The sequence below is a fragment of the Sander lucioperca genome, chromosome 8 (genome assembly GCF_008315115.2).
Source record: "Sander lucioperca isolate FBNREF2018 chromosome 8, SLUC_FBN_1.2, whole genome shotgun sequence".
NCBI classification, from domain to species: Eukaryota; Metazoa; Chordata; class Actinopteri; order Perciformes; family Percidae; genus Sander; species Sander lucioperca.
In genome coordinates this window covers 15971241-15992218 of record NC_050180.1, presented here as the reverse complement: position 1 = coordinate 15992218, position 20978 = coordinate 15971241, and the positions used below count along the sequence as shown (strand labels likewise).

Below are 20978 nucleotides of genomic sequence, written 5' to 3'. Positions count from 1 at the left end.
CCACTAAAGACACTGCTCTGCACTGTTCTTTGTCTTCAACTAAAAGCAGAGGGGTTGGGGTGTGTGAGGGCATTACTTGTTAATATGCAGCAGCCTCACCTGTTTGCATTACACCTTGCCATAATGTCTTTCGGCATCCTGATCCCTGCTGTATGCAGCTCATAGTACAACTAGGACATCAACAATACAGTATTTAAAAGTAAAATCGTATGTTAAATTGAGATTATATGTAAAGTTTTTTTCTAAACAATATCTGCTTTGGTCTTTTTTTTCCTCCAAATTGTGTAACCAAATGTGTTTCTCAAGGAGCAGTCCATGGGTCCCAATTGGTCCTTGTTGAGCCAGATCTAAAGGTATCCCAAGGTAAATGGGGGAATTATTTTCTTTCATATTTGTATCATAAACTATACATTATACAGTCAAAGCATCTTTAAGAATGACTTTCAAACTTTGCCCGGTAATAACATGAGAAATACAATTTAAACTAATACTATATCAGTAACAGAGGTCTTTCCTTCGTACATCAAAATCTGGTAAATTAAAGGTGTAACGCATCCATTTCAGGGTCCATGACCTGAAACCATCCGTGAAACATGCAGAGGCATGTTACAGTATCACAGTAAGCATGAACTAGATTGCAGTTGATGTGTTCTGTGTTCCTGTAGAGGTCACTGTTGTGTGGTGCCTCTGTGTCAGATTGGGATACTATCAGCAGCCATAATGCCTTCCCTAATGAAGTCTGCAGCAAGTACTGTGACATTGAAATAGACTCAGAGAATGTGAGCAAGAGAATAATTACAAAGTTAATTTTGTTTGCAAAGCCATAATGTCTAGTACAAACAACATTTTAAAAGGCAAAAGTTTGTTGGTGCTTAATCTGTACAATGATGAACAGTAATTATTTTTTTGTGCCCGTGTTAATCATGCTGTACCAGTAGTAAGTTAATTCGGACCAAATAAAGAATCTTATGTATATGTGTCTGAAGACATCTTAGAATTGTAGGATTAATTCCTCTCTGGAAGAAACACTATGTTAATCACAAAATCCCCATATTTGTGTATCTAGGAGATGATTGTAGTGAGCGATTATGAGTGGGCTTTATTACCAAGAACACAAATTAGATACTATGAATGAGTTCATCCCAAGCATTTGTATGTGCCATTTAACTCCAAAATCCTTGTTTATTAAACTCCAATTGCACATATGAATCAACTCTTTGGCATTAATCATGAACAACAAGGGCCCAGATGGTACAATCTTAGCCAAGCTTGAATTAATACGAAAGGTTGAATTGCTGCTGCATCGAGATCCTCTCAAGGACCTTTGAAGAATGACATGAATAATCATTGTTGTTGGATGCATAGTTTACTAAGTCAGCAGAGCATAGTAACCTACTGCAAACTGAGAAATATTATAGCACATGGTGCTGCCCTGCTAAGACTTTTTGATGTATTGCAGCATGGATACTAAAATGAAGAATGACTTCTTGCACTAACTCATAATATAAAATTTTAGTATCATATCATGCACCATAATATCAGTATCATACGGTGATTATGGTAACTTAACATAAACATGGGCAATGTGACACACTAATAATGGTTACACACCATTGGTTCCTTCCATTGTTACAGCCTGTTGATGCTGTTAATGGTTAGCAGCTTCTCTTTAGCTTGGCTCACATGTATAATAATTTCAAATTTGTATTATGGTGTTCATGTTAATGGCCCAAATGAACCGATATACTGGATTGGTAGCAGTGCTGATACTGACCTTAACTAACGGGTTTTGCCAGATATGAGTGATGCACATTAAATACAGTTTTTTAAGCCAGTGTTGTTATAAAACTGGAACAGTTCAGTTTTTTAAATTCGTCAGAACAACCTAACAAAAATGTACTTCAACTTATAACCTATAATAGCTAAGTGTAGTTACAGCTTCATGTTACCTTACGTGCAGAAAAATATTCCAAGGCCTTATTAGTTCCACACAGTCAGAAATACATATTTTGAACTGAAAATTAAAACACTGGTATAGGATTAGGGTGAATACCTTGATCCGTATCAGCAACAAGATGGCTTTCACTAATTAATAGATCTTGATATGCAGTCATTTAGTGATAACTAGTATAACAAGTTATTGTCTGAAAATGCAGTCAACAAAAGGTCAACCTGACACTATTGATTACTATTTTCAATCGTAATCACTGTAATATAGTGTTTTTATATCATCTGTACCATTCCCATTGATAATTCCATGTGTCTTATATCAATAGCATACAGTAGGAAGGAAGGGGAAAGGGAGGGGAAGAAGAAACAGTATTCAAAAGAATGGAGCTAACAAACAAGGGTCAAATGGCAAAACTGGTGTGTATACTACTTTAGTGCAACTAAATGACACTTGAACATATACAAAACTGTGTGGGAATACAACTTATTACATGAATATCGTGTCACTGTCTTCTGTTCTCTACAGTCCTCACCCACTTTGCTTTGGCCTCACACCTAATGTATTCCAGCTTTGCTGATCTCCTGATTCCAAAGGACATTGCATCTCATTTCTTGTCACTTGTCTTCTAAATTCCTAAAGGTACAATTAGCATTTTGTTTGACGAAATGTTGAAAGGTTCATAGATTGATATTTGCAAAAATGTAGCAGGGTGTTTTTTTTTTCCAAATGCAAATTCTGACATTTATTAACTTTTATTACAGAGACTCTGTTTATGGATTGTAAAGCTCTGCATAGATTTAATGGGAATAAAGTAAAATTGTACTGTTTAAACACAATCAGTGTGGCAAACCAGCAAGTGTGTAATTTAGTGTTGTGTGGCAATGAAATGTTTTACGGGCCTTGATTTATGTCCTGTGCATGGCATTTCTAATGAGAGAGACCAACATTGCAGTGTGCCTGTGTTCCAGGAAACTACATTTACAGCAGATCTTTTTTCTCAAGAGTGTTTTTCCCCTGTGAAATAATGTCAGCACTTTCCCACCTTCAAAGTCCTTTTGTTTCCAGATCTATTAACAATTCTAATTGTACAGGAACACTTGTTAAGTAAGGCTGGTAAATAAAGCAGGAAACGCATTATTTCCTTTTAGTGCAGATTAAAGGTACAGCTATGCTGGGTTGAAACACATTAATGAGGTTTTAAATAAAAATGCTGGCAGGGAATTTACACCGCTGACTGGTTTAACTGCAGTAAGCAGTTGATTTTCCTTGATGTTAAAGGGGAACATTATTTCACTCACTAATGAAAAATACATCTTTCCACCCTCCTATCTGTTAATTAACATGTTTGTGTTAAGGGATTTTCAAAAAGGAATACAATCGCTTTCAATCTGATTAAAGTAAGTGATACATAATAGGGAGGTTGTTTTTCTTCGGTCCTTCTGTTAATTGAATAGCTTTGTATGACTTGGAATGTTTTTCCTAGTCACAACAGTTTGCCTGGACCTAGCTGCTCGGGATGCCCCTATCTTAATTACGGATCATTTTCCAAATGTGGTTCAATTTCCTCAGCAGGACAGTTTCTGTTAACTGCTATTTTTAAGGCCAATAACAACGTCAAAGCTAGGGATGATTAAAGCAATTAAAGTTTCCCTTTGTTTTCTAAGCACAGCGAGATAGGGCTGCCTGTTTGTACAGCATTTATTAAACATTTACTAACTGGAATTGAATCTGTCATCGATGAAGTTTTTTGAGACTATTACCTTTTAGCATGGCAAACACTGTTTCACTCAGCTAACGTCTCACAGCTTATGGCTGTGATTAGCCATCTGATTTCATCAAGCCAAACTAAAATCCTCCAGCAGAGAGAGAGAGAGAGAGAGAGAGAGAGAGAGAGAGAGAGAGAGAGAGAGAGAGAGAGAGAGAGAGAGAGAGAGAGAGAGAGAGAGAGAGAGGAGAGAGGGAGAGAGAGAGAGAGAGAGAGAGAGAGAGAGAGAGAGAGAGAGAGAGAGAGAGAGGTTTAAATATAATTTTACCATCGGAATTTCTCAATTAGCATACCACATTTTCTCCATTAGATAAACTGCCTTTAGAGAGCTGGCTGGTTTAATTTGTTTAATGTCCGTGTAAACTATAATCTCCTGATTCTAAAAAGAAATCCCCTAAGGACATCATTCGCATACACTCTTCATAAGACAGTTTTTGAAAGACATGATCGAGTGCAGCTTTTAAAGAGGGATTGAACGGTGATGGGTTGTTATGCCTATCATGCTTTCTTTTCTGTGGCACATGGATTGCGCAAGTTGTGCTTTCACTTGCTGGAGTTTAGCTAATCATTAGTAATTATGCTTTTACAAGCTTGTCCTTGCTTGACTATCACTAGAGCATACAGTATAGACGCATTTCTGATTGTTCCAATAGTATATAGGTTTATGTGGGTGCTCAGTCTTCCGTTTAGTAATTCTAGGGAGTGTCGTGGCAACAGCCTGTTGTCTCTGAAGTCATATGCTACATTAAGTCACTTCTCTTGAAAGAGGGCAGTTGCCGTTTTCTGAAAGATAATTTAGAAGAGAAATCACCACGTGACCGGATACATGAATCAAACTTTGAGCTCAGATTGAACCAGAAGTGTCAGCTGTGTGTACATGTACATGACTGCCAGTCATAGCAGTGCTGGGCTGTTAGTGTATATAGATATAGAAATCAGGATTTGTTGTTATTCTATTGAACGATGAGCAGAGAGAAGTCAGAGTGTTTACATGCATATCATTGCCTTCCATCATACACTGCAGGCTGTATGAATTAGGGCCTGCAAACACAGTCTCATTCTCCTTGCATCACGCCAAGAGTCACTCCATTGATTACCCTTCCCCGCTCCCAGGAAATGGCTCATGCATCTCGTGTACATTATAACAAATGTTCTCTTTGCATTACAATTGAATTGTGATTGTTATGTTCAATCAATGGGGAAAGGTCACGGGATCGCTCCTGCCAGCGCTTTAATGGAGAAGTCGATGAGGATTCATTTTAATCACTGCGGCTGTGGCAGAATGAGCACAACACTGAGAGACTGTCAATGGCCCGGTAATTACCGCTGTTTATACAGGTTTCTGCTTTAGCAATTTAGAGATCCACAAATCTCTCTGTTTCTTGCACCCCAGTTATATTGGAAGCTGCGTGGCATCAAATGAAGTACTGTAGAATGTGGGCCGTGACTACTCTTAATTGTCGGTGAGGCTGGCTCTTTAAAAATGAAGCGAACTCCATTTGCTCCTCTTTTGAGCAGTCACATTACCAGAAAGCCGTTATTTTACATACTTTGTGTGAAAGAGCATTCTATTAGCTCAGCTGAATCCTGAATGCCTGTGACAGTTCAGTTGTATCGAGAAGTGAAGATTGTGTTTGTACGTCCATATCCCATATTTACAGTGCATGTCTGTCTCGGTTAATTCTACTGTAAGTGTGCAAATAGATATTGGTACTAAATGATCTTATTTTGTAATGTCATTGCTCTTTAAGGAAGTGTGATTGTATAAATAGCTACAGTTAATGTAGACTTAATTTCCCAGAAGTCTCACTAAATGTGGATTCTGTCTTCCTTTTCCGACTTTATTTTCTGTGATCTTTGTTGTATGCTTCTCTTTGGTCACTTTTAATCAACGTGTGTTGTTTTGAATATGCTACACATAAGGTCTTGACTTTGTACATAAAACTTGACTGTAAAAAGTAGTTGGCAAATTATGTATAAGCAACAACTTTGAACCAGAAAAGCAGTTTCGTGTAGGGCTGCAACTAAAGATTATTTTTATTATTGAGTAATCCGCTGATTATTTTACTGATTAATCGTTTGGTCTATAACATGTCCGAAAATTACACATGAAAAGTTCCCAGAGTCCAGGGTGGTGTTGTCAAGTGCCTTGTGTTGTCCGACTAACAACCCCCCCCCCTCCCCAATAAAAGAAATAAAGTAAAAATAAATAAATAAATAATAAAACAGCAAAATTATCTGATTGGAGAAGCTAGAATCAGATAATGTTTGGAGTTTTTGCATAACAAAAGGACTTAAATGATTAATCGATTAACCAAAATAGTTGCTGATTAATTTCCAATCGTTTCAGATCCAATAAAATATTACATATATTTTGGATTGTGACTAAAAAATGTAAGTTGTTCTGATCAGAAGAATATAGAAACTGCCACTAAACACTCAATGGGTTAACATTATGCGAGAAGTACTATGCTGTTATTTGTAATTAGAAAGAAATTGATGTGGCCAGTGTAGAAAAATTATCACACACCCTCTGCTATCGGTGTGCTCTTTGACATCTCCCCTTCAACCCAAGTGGCATGTTTGTGTTGGACGGTGTCTAAGGATAGATGGGGTCAAGGCAGTGTAACCTTGGAGAAACAAATATTCATGATCAATAAGTGCTTTATTCCAAGCATCTAAATGATTCTTATGTCTAAAGCTGCTCCCCTTTTCCTTCCCCATTTGCCCATGCGGAAAAGCAGTTTGAAGATTTATGCAGACTAGGTAAAAGGACATTTTAAAAGACTACACAGTATCACTGCTTTCAAATGCCATGTAATCATAGGTTAGGAGAGAGTGCTGGGCACAGAGAGCTAAGTGATGTTACAGATAATGAATTGCCTCTGAAATATAATACATCGTGAGTATGATTCTTTGTTTCAAGCTCTGTACACCAAGTCTGTTCAATTAAAGTTATTTATCTCTTTTGTTTTTTAAGTTCATCAATTATATTGTGATACACTTAATGTCCATAAGAGGATGATGTATGATTGGTCTAATTATTTCTTATTCACCATGCTTTCTAAAGCATATCAATTTTGTTAATACCATGTAATTAAAACACGTCAGTGCGCTACAAGTTGCTGGCTGTATTAATGACTATGAAAATTATTTTAATTAAATAGCCAATTATAGAAAAATCCTAACCATGAGAATTGACATTTAAATGAATTCAATTTAAATTGCTTTTCAACATTGTTTTATCAAAGCTTTATGGGGTGAATAAATTATTACATCAAACAATATACTGTGTCATTGATCATACACAAGTCTTGTCCCATATACATACATTTTGAATCACTTTCCTGATGCCATACATCATACTGGGTGATTACATTTTGACATAGTCATTTGTTTACTGCAATCTCATCCACTTGTACTGTACTTCTGTGTACTTTTGGGAAAACTCTGTTAACGGTTTATGTGACTTAGTTGACCAAGTATTTAGTCATGCTGGAACTTCATTCACGGTACTAATTTCCAAATATTTTGCAAAGGACAATTTGACACTGCCACTACTTAGTCCAACTGTGCCTGAAGAAAATATTTGAGACATTTTTGTCACAAGTAAACAGTATCCCTTCAAGATAGGTTCCCAGACATTATTTTTTACATGCAGTGGTGCTTTTGCACAGTGTTGTGGTGTAATGTACGGCAGCAGTTTACAGACTTTATGTTATGTTACGCTGTGTTTTCATAACCGGGGTCAGACACATGCAGCCCACCCAGTCTGTTGAAAGGCCTTTGTATCTAAAACATCATACATATCCTGTGGTGCCTTTAATACCTATTAGGCTACTCAGCCTCATATTTTTTTTTCCTGCATAATGTTAATGAAAGTCATTTTTCAGACATTACAAGAACAATGATTTGCAGTTAACCCATGCAAACAAGAGAAATAGTTGGCAAACTGTTGTGACATTCATTGTATATAATGAAATCTTAATATGGTGCATATTTAAGTGAAAGGTTAGCAACATAAAGGGCAAATGGATTGCCTTGCAATGAATTTTAAGCAGCTATTGATTTTACACTACAAGGTACCTCTTTCCCTGAATGATAATTTTGAAATGGCACACTGCTTATCTTAAAGCTGATCTGACAAAACTGGACAACAAATACACTGAATATTAAGGCAAATGCAGACTGTGATAAGCAACACCCTTACTGATGTGCATCACGCTCATTCCACCTAATGAGAATACATGGTAAGTGCTGATGTCCTCTCCAATATTCAGCTAATACAAATACAAAGTACATCTAAAAGCACATAGAGAACTTTAATAAAAATTGTGCAAAGCAAAAGTAGAACTAAGACTTACACTTTTGCGTATGTATCTCAAGACCCAATGATGGTTGTTTGGAAATGTAATGTAATCTAAAAAGCACTACCAAATAGGGATATCGAAGGTGAAAGCCCTTACAGTTGGGCTGTCTGTTAAACATCACTTTAATCTCTGCAAAACTCCAAACAAGCTTTCTGAAAACCAGAGTTCAATAAGTCCACTTTTTTGCCATAAGCCACTAAGTCCCGTTTTCTGCCATAAATTAAAGAACACAAAAAGTATTTTTACTGATCCTATCTAACATATCCAAGTCCTATTTTTTGTATAATGTGATCTATTAATGAATTGTCCAAGTTATGATTATCCAACTGCATGTTTACATAGTTCACTGTCCTACAATAACAGTTTGATTTGTAAGAAAGGCAGGAAGAAAGTTACTGTAATTTATGATGTGCCACAGTGGTTGAATACGTAAACTCTATGAGCTCTTTATTGTACATGGACTTGACCGACCTACCCCCATGATACAGGGCTGCACTTCCTCCCTCTCTGCCTTTAGCCTTCTTTCCTGTACTGTCTGAGATTGAGAGCAAGTTTGAGAGTTCATGTTCTAAGGTGGGTTAAGCTTGGTTCACTACTCTGCATCATAAAATAGTACAACCCTTGAACAAGCTGATGTTCTACGTGGAGGTTGTGTAGTATGTGTACAGTGGATTAAGTTGACACTGCAAACCTGTGCAAGACACCTGAAAAGTAAACAGTTACCATTTTTATGTATGTCTGTTTAAATGTTGATTATTTTTTTTTTAGGTTTTAACTCAGCATTTGCCAGTGTTCTCACACCACTTTTAAATTGTTAAATGTAATGGGGTACAGTATGTATATTTGTCATCTGTATCTACAGCTAATTTGAGTTCATTAACAATGTTAACACTGTTGCCATAGTTTGTTTGCCATTGTTTGACATGGTCACCTGCTCACCTGTAATTTTTACATTATAAAGTAATAGTTATCGTTGGTATTGAACTTGAAATGGACAGTAGGTTGTAAATTAAAAATGAAGCAGTGCACATGTAGAATGATATAACTTTTACAATGCATTCTAGGGCTGCAACTAACGATTATTTTCATAATAGATTAATCTGTTGATTTTTTTCTCGATTAATCGATTAGTTGTTTGGTCTATAAAATGTCAGAAAATGGTGTAAAATGTTGATCACTGTTTCCCAAAAGCCCAAAATGATGTCCTCAAATGTCTTGTTTTGTCCACAACGCAGTTTACTGTCACAGAGGAGAGAAGAAACTAGAAAAATATCCACATTTAAAAGGCTGGGATCAGAGAATTTTGACTTTTGTCTTAAAAAATTACTGAAACCGACTAATCGATTATCAAAATAGTTGGCGATTAATTTAAGAGTTGACAACTAATCGATTAATCGATTAATCTTTGCAGCTCTAATGCATTCTGTTGGAGATTAGTGATAACAGCCACACTTGAATTAGTAACTTTACTTTTATAGGCAGTATACACTGTAATTTATATAGTGTTTTAGTTTGCATACAAAACGTCCATCTCAAAACAACAATTGCCTCATGTTGTGTCATGCTGTTACTTCATATGAAAAGCTATAGCCACTTTAACCAGGTACATACAATAATCATAAAGGACTAATTAAACAAGACATATTTTCCTGTCCCACAGATAGAGTGTACCTTGAACTGTGACTCATATTGCATGCTCTGTCAGAAAATATGACAAATATGATGTCAGAATTAAAGTTTAAAAAACCCCATTGCAGTATTAATGCCTGGACGAAAGAAAAATGTAGGTTTGTATAATTCTTTTAAATAGTTGCAGGATGTAAGCAAACAAAGTGCAAACGTTTTTTCAAAACATTTTGATGCTTAGAGTGATCAACTGACAATAAGGTCACTGTGGTGCAGTGGGTTTGCATACCGTTGGATGGCAGGTGTAACCTGTGTGGCTGTTAATGTGCTGTGATAACCAGAAATAACTGCTAACTGAAATTTCAGGAATAACTTGTGAATGCATGTTTTTTTGACCACAGAAAAAAAACATGCAAATGTTAACGAATATGATCCGATATAACCGGATCTCTCTTGTATGAAATAAAAAAATGTAATAGACCTGAACCATTTTAGTGTAGTCCAAGCCCAGTTATCTGTTCTTCAAAGGCTTCCACTGTCCCCTAGCTCCTCCCTCTCTGTACCGTGTGACAACAACAACTCATCCACAGAGCGGAGCTGCACTTTTCAGCTCATTTTCCTCCTGTCATTCCTCCTCCTATCTTTGATCATTGTCCCGCCGCTCAGCCCCCCCAAAACCCTCACTCAGCACGCCTTTTTTCGGCAGCTCTTTTTACTTCCCAACTTATCTGAGGAGCTAAACTCTCGTGGATTCTTTCATTTAGGGGTGTCTCGGCAGGCTGGGTTTTCTACTTTGAACTTCGGCTACTCTCTTCCCCTCCTGTAGGTGACCATGGCCATACCGGCTGCTCTGATCCCACCAACCCCTCTGGTCCCACCGCCTCCGATCTCGACTCCCTCCGCGACGACGTCCCCGCCGTCGACAACTTCATCACCATCTCCATCCCTGGCTCCCCCATCCGGACCCGGACAGAACCTGTTCAGATCAGAGCTCCTTACCACCGGCAGCCCGGGCATCCCGAACGCGGGTCTACCTCCCGGCAAACCCGTGTACTCAACCCCGTCGCCTGTTGAAAACATACCGCAAAACAACGAATGCAAGATGGTCGAGTTGCGCGGTGCAAAAGTGGCCTCTTTCACCGTGGACGGCAGCGAGCTCATCTGCCTTCCTCAGGCTTTCGACCTGTTCCTGAAGCACCTGGTCGGCGGACTGCACACGGTCTACACCAAGCTGAAGCGGCTGGAGATCACGCCTGTGGTGTGCAATGTGGAGCAGGTCCGCATCCTCAGAGGGCTCGGCGCCATCCAACCTGGGGTGAACCGCTGTAAACTCATCTCCAGAAAAGACTTCGAGACTCTGTACAACGACTGCACTAATGCGAGGTTAGTGGAGAGCTCTGTGCGGCATTTTGGTTTAAATGTCTTTACGGACAGCCGTGCGTAAAGGCGCGGGATCAAGGAAGGGGGAGACATTTTTCCTTTATAAAAAAACAAGTGGTTCAAGTGATGTGATTAGCTTATCATCCGAAGTTAAATAGTGTGTGTGAATACGTGAGCGTGGGTTTCAAACTCCGTCCAAGCGATGTGCTCTTACTTGTCTGTTAGACGGGAAGAAGCCAGCGCGCAACATCAGTGAAAAAGTTTAGTGAAAGTTTTTAACACGTGCAGGGCAAAGCTGTGCCATGATGGATAGCCTGTCTGCCTCAGAACAAATTAATCGATAATGTAGGCTACACAACGGCTGAGTTTCACAATGCTGTTGAATACACTTCAGGTGTAGAGCTGCCACTGCAAGACAATTTCAGAGATAAGACCCCAGTCATCTTTCATGAGCCTTATTTTACTGTAAATCCTCTTAATTTAAGGAACCCTTTAGCTAAACTTTATTTGTATTATGGCTCTGTAAGAAAACTGGGTTAAGCCTCATTATGTTTCCTTGCCACAGGGGCAATACTATTTCATCTTAACTTTACTTTAACTTTGATTTTTAGAAAGTAAACAAGAAAAACCCAGATTAACAGAATTATTTGAATATTTTTTGTATTAATTGTTTTTTCAGTATTGACAGCCTGTATATTTTTTAAGGAGGTTACAAGGAAATGAATGTATAGGTGAGGTAAACCACACAAGTGGCAATTAATGCATTAACCCATATTGCCAAATCAAATAATTTAAGCTTTATATGTTTTAATATGGAGTGATTTAAGTGAAGATCAATATTTGATTAAAAGCCATTTTTACTGTCCTGTTGCTCCTAGCTTTGATGTATCGCTCAGTCTCACAGGATGGTTCAGCCTGGTCAAATTTACCATCTTACCTGTCACTATGATTGATTCCATATTGATCTGCTACCCAGAAACGAGCTGGAAATGCAAATATGATGGAAAGGCTCACATCAGTGGGGAATAGCAATAAACACTTCTGAGTCACTTGGTTATCTCAGAGTAAAAGCATTACAGTCTTTTGGAAAATTAAAGTGTGCAATCAAACTTAATTATGACTTTTAGATGCATGCTTAGTATCAAAACACACATGCACACACTGTGTAAACAGACCCTTTTTTGTACCATTTTGTGCCATTATAATCCATACAGTATGTATGATGAGGTTGAATACATTTTGACCCTCAAAGCACTGCTGTATCTGCAAAGTGCACTATTAGGCCTGGTCACAAAATGCAAAATCAAATAACTCACACAACATTTTGAAGTAGACAGAGGGATATTATTACAGTGAAACATTTTTTTTAATTCTAAAGCTTTTCTCTCATGTAGTTAATTTACTTATATTTTTAGTAGCCTACATAGTTTCCTATCAATTAACACAGTTCCTCTTCTCTTTATGCTTGCTTGAAACGGTCAGCCTCACATAGCGGCATACTATATTTGGAGCTTTTAATATGCTTCAGCTTCATATTTTCATGCCTGTTGTTATCGTCTCAACCGCTCACCTGTGCACTTTGGTGCTAAGGCATCATTTACATAAAGCATCAAGGGAGTAGAGCACCCCCCCTTTCCCTCACCCCCTCTTTATAGAGAAAAACATACCGTGCGGTGATCCTATCCTCAAGCCTGGCGTGGGGCTTCAGGTGACAAAGTATGTGGTTGAACTCTCCAGGTTGTCAATGGGGGGATGGCCAGCGATGGGGTTAAAGGATAATGCAGTGCCTCGCGTCGCTTTAATGACGCTAAAGTGGTGGGCTATTACAGGCACATGGACAGGACTGTAATTGTCTCTGAAAGCAGCCAGGTACTCCCGGTGCTGGGCTGAAATCAATCACTCAGACCCGGCCTGCCCGCCTGCCTGCCCCATTTGGAGAATTACATCATGGAACAGTGAGGCATCCGCTGGATAAAAGGCTTCTGTTACTTAGAAAGAGTTGATTTTATTTGCAGGGATGTGTGCTTTACACCGTCTGTCTTTGAATTGCTGCTGACAAAATGATCAGTCTGAGTAAACAGGACACAGGTTGCCCTGTAGGTGAAAACGAGTTCCTTCTCCAAAGTCGATGTTCCGTTTTGCACCGACTTGCTGTCAGTTAAAAAGTATCTGAGTTCACCGGTTAACCCGCTCAGGTTACACAACAACAGCCTGCTGCCTGAGATAGTTTAGCTTTTCATCTCGTCCTTTTACCACAATGTCACTACTCTTATTATACACTGGCAGAGTGGTAACAATGAAGTGAATAATACTCCTGTACAATGGGTCTTACTATTTCACATGCTGTTTTTTTCCCTCCCACGGTCTATTGTGTTAAAACAACACTACTCTCATTTTGCACACAGTGTGAATGTGAATAGCATCACAGAGCACCGCTGCATCCCGCTGTTTTAGTTTTGATGTGGACACAAACAAACTCCAACCAAATTGTTCCCTACTATGCTTACTTTAGAATAACACTTTTTGAACATATTAAAATGGAAAAGTGATTTTTCAGAAATGCAGTGTAGTGCAGTTTTTTTTTAATTTATTCTAGTGATGAATTGAGGTGAGGAAAAAATAGAATTTATAATGGAACATTTCATTCACGCACTTTTACAGTGAGTGTTTGAACTATGTGTACTTTGCCTAATAAGCGACACAGTGTTTTAGTAATTATTGTTCATCTTTATAGATAGTAGGAATATGGTCATTCTTGACCCCTTCATTTTCTTAAGGACTCTTGTGCCAGATTAGCAGTGTTCTCTCTCGCTCCCAGACTGATCCAGGTTCAGTAATCTCCCCTACATTATGACTCTGGCCCTCCAGGAGCCCTCTGTTCCAGCTACTTGTTTTCCTTTTCATTTTCCCTGTGGTGGGATGGAAAAGGTTCTTATTGCTGTGTGACACTTGAACTCTCTGAAAGGTTATTATAACACAGGGGGCGGTGCAGAGATATCGCATATCTCTCATTGGTCTGCTTTGTGGGGGCAGGCTATCCGATGCTGGGGCACAGAAATTCAGCAGTTAATTGACAATCATTGTCTACCCTTGAAGGTTAACCACACGCCCCAGACAATGTCCCACCACTGGGAATGGGACGGCTTTTCACTTACATGCCCTTCTTAAATAGATTTTCCCCGGCTCGTTTCAGTCAAACAGATCTCTGAAATGTTACGAGTGACAGGTCACAGTGGAATGACTTCCTTTTTTAACAGATGCATTTAATTGATACAGACATGACAGAAAGTGTTATGAGAGCTATCACCTCTCTTGTTCCTATTTCAAGAGTGTTTATGCCTAAACACACATATTTGCAATGACGGTAATTGTTTTGTTTAGCGCTCAGTGTGTGCTGCCACTGAGGGTGCCAGCTTGTCTCTCTCCCTCCTCTCCTCTGCTGAGCTCTCTTATAATATATTTGTTTTCTACAAGGCACGGATGTGTTTACAGGTACTCAGGGGAGATTTCTGGATTCCATTCAAATCATTTCCAGTCAGAGTGGGTGCTAAGATACCCGTCACCCAGCAACCACATCCAAGAGGGAGCTTGGGCGATAATAACTTCAAAAACAGAGTGACAGATGCCTGATTAGAGAGAGGGAGAGATAGAGAGAGAAAATGGTATACAAAGCTGTTTAAATCCCAATCTATTCAAGTACTTTCTTGTCAAATTGGCCCTCATATTTGTGTTGTTTCCTTATTGAAGAAAAAAAAAAAAGCATTTTTTTTTTTTTTTTTTTTTTTTTTTACATTTTTAATCCTTCAGTGGGGCTCTGCTAAATTTGATTAGGTACAGTACATGTGCTCAAGTCAACTGTGCAGTTAGCAGATGGCAGCAAGGTATTTTCTTTTGCAAACAAATAGTCTCCTTAAAAATCAAAATCGCTTTATTGACTTTACATTTATTCAGCTGGAACAAGTGCAAATTAAAACACTTTTTTTAGAAAAATCCACAGACTAGCTCAGTTAACAAGAGTAACATCAATTTTCTTCATTTCTTTTAAGATGTTTTTTATATAGCTTGCAATGCAGCTGAGCCAAGACTGTTGAAACCCCAGATTTCACTTGTTAAAGAGGCTTTGTTTGACACTGTCTAATGGCATTTGTGGATTTAGAGGCTATTTGCATGGCAAAGAGTCCTGTATTGTTAATTTGCCTGTTGGATGCATTAGTTGTCCAAGCTCCTATCTTATTTGCATGCCTTTACTCGATCGGCAACAGCAATTGAATTACCAATTAATTCCTCTACCAAATGAAATGGTTTGAAATCACACACCGACATCAGGTCTTTCCACGTTAATCAGCATATTAAAATGACCTATTTTTACTATGCTATGCTCAACAACCATAAAGGGGTATTAGCTTTGATTTGTATAGACAACAGACTTAAGCTGTTTAAAATCTATCTGTCAATATGCCTTATCTAGCATATTAAACTAGATTTGTTAACAGTAATTTTACCTGATGATTTTACACTTGAGACTGATTGCCTGACATGCCAGGAATAGATTTTGGTCACTCTGATTTCCGTTCTCCTCTTTCTCCAGTCAGTGCTCCCTTGCTTGTCTTTACTCACGGGCTCCTTCACATTACAGCACATTTAGGGAGCATGGCGGAAGTCACTGGCGCTCGTACCAGGATGTTAAATGCTACTGACAGAAGTTAGAGGGAGCAGATGAGATTTTCTGATTGGAGAAGGAATGCAGGCCTTTGCCTGGCTCTGTCTAATATGGTCACATAGAGAAATTGATTTTCCTCAGAAATTAATTAATTTTTCATATAGCCCAAAGCTGGAGTTTAAAAAAGAGTGCACACTTGCTGGTTTCCTATTTCCCCCCTTTTTTTAAAGAATTATTGCCTAATCATATTAATACTTTTGCCCCAAGGATGAAAAGATAATTGTACAAATGCATTTGGAAATATGTATCACTGAGTATTTATGATTAAATTATGCAAATAACTCCGCTCCCATCCTTCGTGGGCCCAGATTGTCTAATTAGGATTGATATGGCGAATAGATGTTGGGGAATCTGAATACAAGCATGTCCAAAGAGCAGAAAATTGAAAATGACAAGGCTGGAATCCTTAAAAAGTGTGTAGGTTTTTTTCCCCCCTCTCTGTCTAATTCAGCGTAGCTGTATCAGGAGTTAATTTTCCCCGGCTTCATTTCTCGTCTGAGCTGACAGGAAAAGGAATCCATCAGGGAAGCAATCTCAGATGGGATTCCACAAATTTCCTCCACTTGTTTTTTCTCCCCCTCTTCATTTTCGTGGAGGCTATCAGGGATGAATCTTCTCCTGAGTAAACATGCAGATGTTATTCCTCCAGTGTCAATGTTTTTGGAGCTCTCTACTCAATACAAATGACTCCTCCTAATAATTGAAGTATATTAAGAAAGGAATGTCATCTACCAAAAAGCCCTTTGTACTTTTGGAATTTCAGTGAAGAAAATTATGATAGCACAACCTTTTTTCTTATGTTACTGAAAGTTAGGAAACACCATATGTAGATGCACCTTCCTTTATATAAAGAAAATATTTTTTCCAATATTATGCAACTAAAATTACATCTTGTGTCAAGTTTAATATGACAATTTTAGGAGTTAGCTATTAGGCCTATATGTTTATGGCAAGTGACTACAGAGTGGATGCATGCAAAGACTCAGTTTTTGTTTAAATTAAAAACTTTTAATACCCAAATAATCAAAGAAATAATAAAATATGCCAATTTTTTTTTCAAAATGCCTAAAATATATTGCAGTATATACGTATATATATATATATTTTTTTTTATATATATATATTATATATTCATATATATTATGAATGTATAATGTATTTTTTTTTATATATATATATATATATATATATATATTTTTTTTTTTAAAGATTATTTTAGGCCTTTATTTGTATAGGACAGCTGAGACTTGAAAGGGGAGAGAGAGGGGGAATGACATGCAGCAAAGGGCCGCAGGTCGGAGTCAAACCCGCGTCCGCCGCATCGAGGAGTAAACCTCTATATATGGGCACCCGCTCTACCAGGTGAGCTACCCAGGCGCTCAGTATATTCCTATTTAATAAACCACACTCTCCTACATGTTTCCACTAGCACAGACTATAGAAAACAACGAAATATCTTACTGCAGTTATGCAGATGACGCACAGATTTATATAACAATATTATCAGGTGACTATGGTCCCGTACAAGCAATGAGTATGACCAATGAGCATTCAACAAATCAATGATTTGATTGATAAGAATATGTCAAGAATTAAGGATTTATTTCTCAGTAGGATTAAGAAAAAGTTGTCCAATGCATTTATTTTTAGTAGGCTAGGCTCGACTGCTGTAACGCTGTCTTCACAGGTCTCTGTAAAAAGTTGATCAGACAGTTGCAGCTGATTCAGAACGCTGATCAGTCCAGTCAGATCTTTACACTGGATTCCTGTTTGTCAACGAGTTGATTTTAAAATACTCCTGTTGGTTTATAAAGCACATAGTGGTTTAGGGCCAAAATACATTTATGACCTGCTGCTCCCGTAAGAACCATTCAGACCTCTCAGATTGTCTGGGGACAGGTCTTACTTACTGTCCCCAGAATCACAACTAAACATGGAGATGCAGCGTTCAGTTTTTGTGCGCCACATTTGTGGAACTCCCAGAAAACTTGAGATCTGCTCAACTCTCAGTTCTTTTAAATCAAGGCTTAAAGCTATAGTGGGTAGTTTCTGTCTCTCCCATGAGGAAATCTAAGTAATGAAAACAAAACTGTCAGCGCGTCCAGATGATACAAGCCTTCCGTGATCGCTCACCGCCCCCACCCCTCCTCCACGCAGTTGCTAGTAGCCAAGGAGTACACGGAGGATTAACAAAACATGATGCAGCGGCTCGACTTGTCTTCAACCTCCCCAAGTTCTCTCACACTACACCTCTCCTCCGCTCTCTTCACTGGCTACCAATTGCGGCCCGCATCCGCTTCAAGACACTAGTACTGACGTACAGGGCCACGAACGGATCAGCACCCGCTTACATCCAGAACATGGTCAAACCATATACCCCAACCCGCCCACTTCGTTCTGCATCAGCCAAACTGCTGGCTGCTCCCTCACAGCGAGGGAGAACTAATCACTCAACCAAATCCCGACTGTTCAATGTCCTGGCTCCCAAATGGTGGAACGAGCTCCCCATCGATATCAGGATGGCCGAAAGCCTACACATCTTCCGCCGAAGACTAAAAACGCATCTCTTCCGACTACACCTCGGATAAAAAAAAAATAAAAAAAAATAAAATAAAAATAAAAATCTTGAACTTGCACTTTCGAACCTGCACTTTCATATGTCTCTTTGTAGCTTTGCCTATTTAAAGCTACTGTATTTGCACTTACTACTTGTGGTCTGGAGTTTGAACCTTCACAGTTGAAAGCACTTAATTGTAAGTCGCTTTGGATAAAAGCGTCAGCTAAATGACATGTAATGTAATGTAATGTAATGATGGACTCTTCAGAAGAGGTAATTATCTTCACTTGAGTTTTTGCATGCAGAAGTTGCCGGACGACACAACCTTCTGAACATAGCCATACTGAGAAATACAGAGAGAGTTGTGAGGAGCTGATAGTCTTAATTCGTTTTGTATCAACTCATTTGGCAATGGCTTGAATGTAACGGACGTTCATTAATATAAAAAAGTTACCCACTGAAGCTTTAAAACGTTTGTTTTCCACTACATTTTATTAAGTTGATACTATTTATTTATATCTTGCACTGTGATTTTTACTCTACTGTTTGATTTGTCTTACTGTGTTTTATCTTATTTTTATCTCTTATTTTTTTGTTTTACTCTTTTCAAATTCTATTAATGTGTCTTTTTATATTGCCTTTTATATCTTTCCTAATGCCTTTCGGCCTTATGTGAAGCACTTTGAATTGCCTTGACAGACAGACAGACACACACACTGTACGCTGACACTAGTTTGAGGGAACAGTTACATGTAATTTAACAACAGCCGTGTTCCTTGCTGGGCTCAGCGGTACATCACAGAGAAGAAATCACGGAGAAATGACATCGGCTTCCACTCTCTCTTCTTCTGTTGTTAGCTTCAGATGAACGGCGCAGCACAGGAACGGCTCCTGTGCCTCCAACAGTATCTATTAAAGGGCTGATTGTTATCTAATCTTTACCTGGCGCTAGCTGGAAAAGCCCTGAAGCTAATGACACTTGAGACTAGCAGCACATTCTATGGTGGTTCAAAGCATCTGCTCAGTCAATACCTTCTGATGAAAAACTAAGAAAACGGCCCCACAGCTATTTACGTGAAATCTGAATTCACTTAGACACCAGAAACACTTTATGCAGTCAATTTGTTGCATTGAATTATAACTAACAATGTGCATAAACTAAGTTCCTGTTGAGCCAGCAGGCTAGGCACTAAACTGCTCTCTTGTGTCTAGTTTTAGAGCGTTAGAGTTTTAGACTTTTAAAAGTAAATACATTATTTAAATTTAAGTTAAGCTAAGCCATCACAAGTAAACAATCATGATGACAACAATGCTGATGTCAAAGTAAATGAGTCCTTTTCACTTTAACATAGTTTTGTACAATCAGTGCACTGTAATATCAGTGTGCCACAAATGCTAAGTTACAGATTGTTCTCTTAATACCTTGAAAGGTAATTTCTAAAGGAATGGTTCTAGCAACAGCATTGGACACTGATCAGCAGATTGTTCCAGATCTGTCTATCAAATTATGAAGAAAAAAAAATCACTATAACCTTGCTAAATCTGCTCAATCAAACTCCAGTCATTAATCTTAAGGTCATTGTCAGCTTAATATTTCTTAAATTAGAAAATTAAGAAAAAAGTAACAAGTTAGCTGACATATTAGCATTTTTAGCAACCCGATCCAGTATCTTCTTGAAAATTCAGGTTAAAAATAAAAAAGAATACAGATGTTAAAGAAAAAAAGAACTTTGTCTACACTGTGCTGCGTATGAATGTATTATTTGTAAGGTGGCTCTATTTTCAATACAGAATCATTTCAGTTGTCAGCAGTTCAAAGTGAACGAGGCAGCTCGTTCTCTGTACGGTAAAACGATAAGGTCTGCAATTTTGGCTGTTATCCACAGAGATAGCCACACCCAGAGCTGCTTCCTGACGGCATTGCACACCTGTAGAGGTTATGAGCGGGGTATCAATATCACCAGGTCAACACATTTTCATCTAACACTGACATCTCTTTGCCTTTCACCCTCTCTCTTTGCTTCTGTCTCTCTCCTTGTAAGCCTAGTGAGAATATTGGTGGGAGTCTTTATTGGTTGCAGCGCTTAGGTTTCTCTCCTCCTAGACTCAAATGTCACCGTCTCCCTGATGTTTCTTTAAAATCGCCTGTGCCACCACTTGCTGTGGCGCCCGGCTATTATTACCCTCCTCTTAAAGAGTGACAGTCGGGTCCTCGGAGACGTGACACAAACCTCTGTGGATGGAGCTGTAGTGCTGTGTCAAGCCAATGCTCCCAGCCAATCAGATAGCACGAAACAGACCACTGTACACCTGGTATGCAATAAGGGTTAGTAGTCAGTTTAGTTCTGTTAAGTTTCAAAGATAAACATTCTAAATCATAGGCTGTTGTCAGCTGTAAAAAAAAAAAAAAAAGAGGAAGAAACAAACAGAAAAATAACATTTGTGTGAGAGGAATCACTTTAACTGTGATCTTGAGTTGTCAAACTCTGTCCATGCATGTGCTAATGCCTTGAAAGCAATGTGCTGTTACTTGTGTATGTTCATAGTAATTCCACACTAATGCAGAAAATAGAGTAAGACATGCCCTCTATGGAAATAAACATGGTTAT

The 20978-nt window shown here is 38.4% G+C and overlaps 1 protein-coding gene across 10 annotated transcripts in view; it reads left to right on the top strand.

The window, feature by feature from the left end:
* Nucleotides 1-20978, top strand: part of dachd (dachshund d) — a 122422-nt gene that overhangs the window by 12683 nt on the left and 88761 nt on the right. For all 10 annotated transcript variants that reach the window (XM_031286722.2, XM_031287227.2, XM_031287098.2 and 7 more), the window contains exon 3: nt 10539-11095. In XM_031286722.2, the coding sequence (XP_031142582.1) occupies nt 10539-11095 (557 nt within the window). The remainder of the gene's footprint in view (nt 1-10538; nt 11096-20978) is intronic.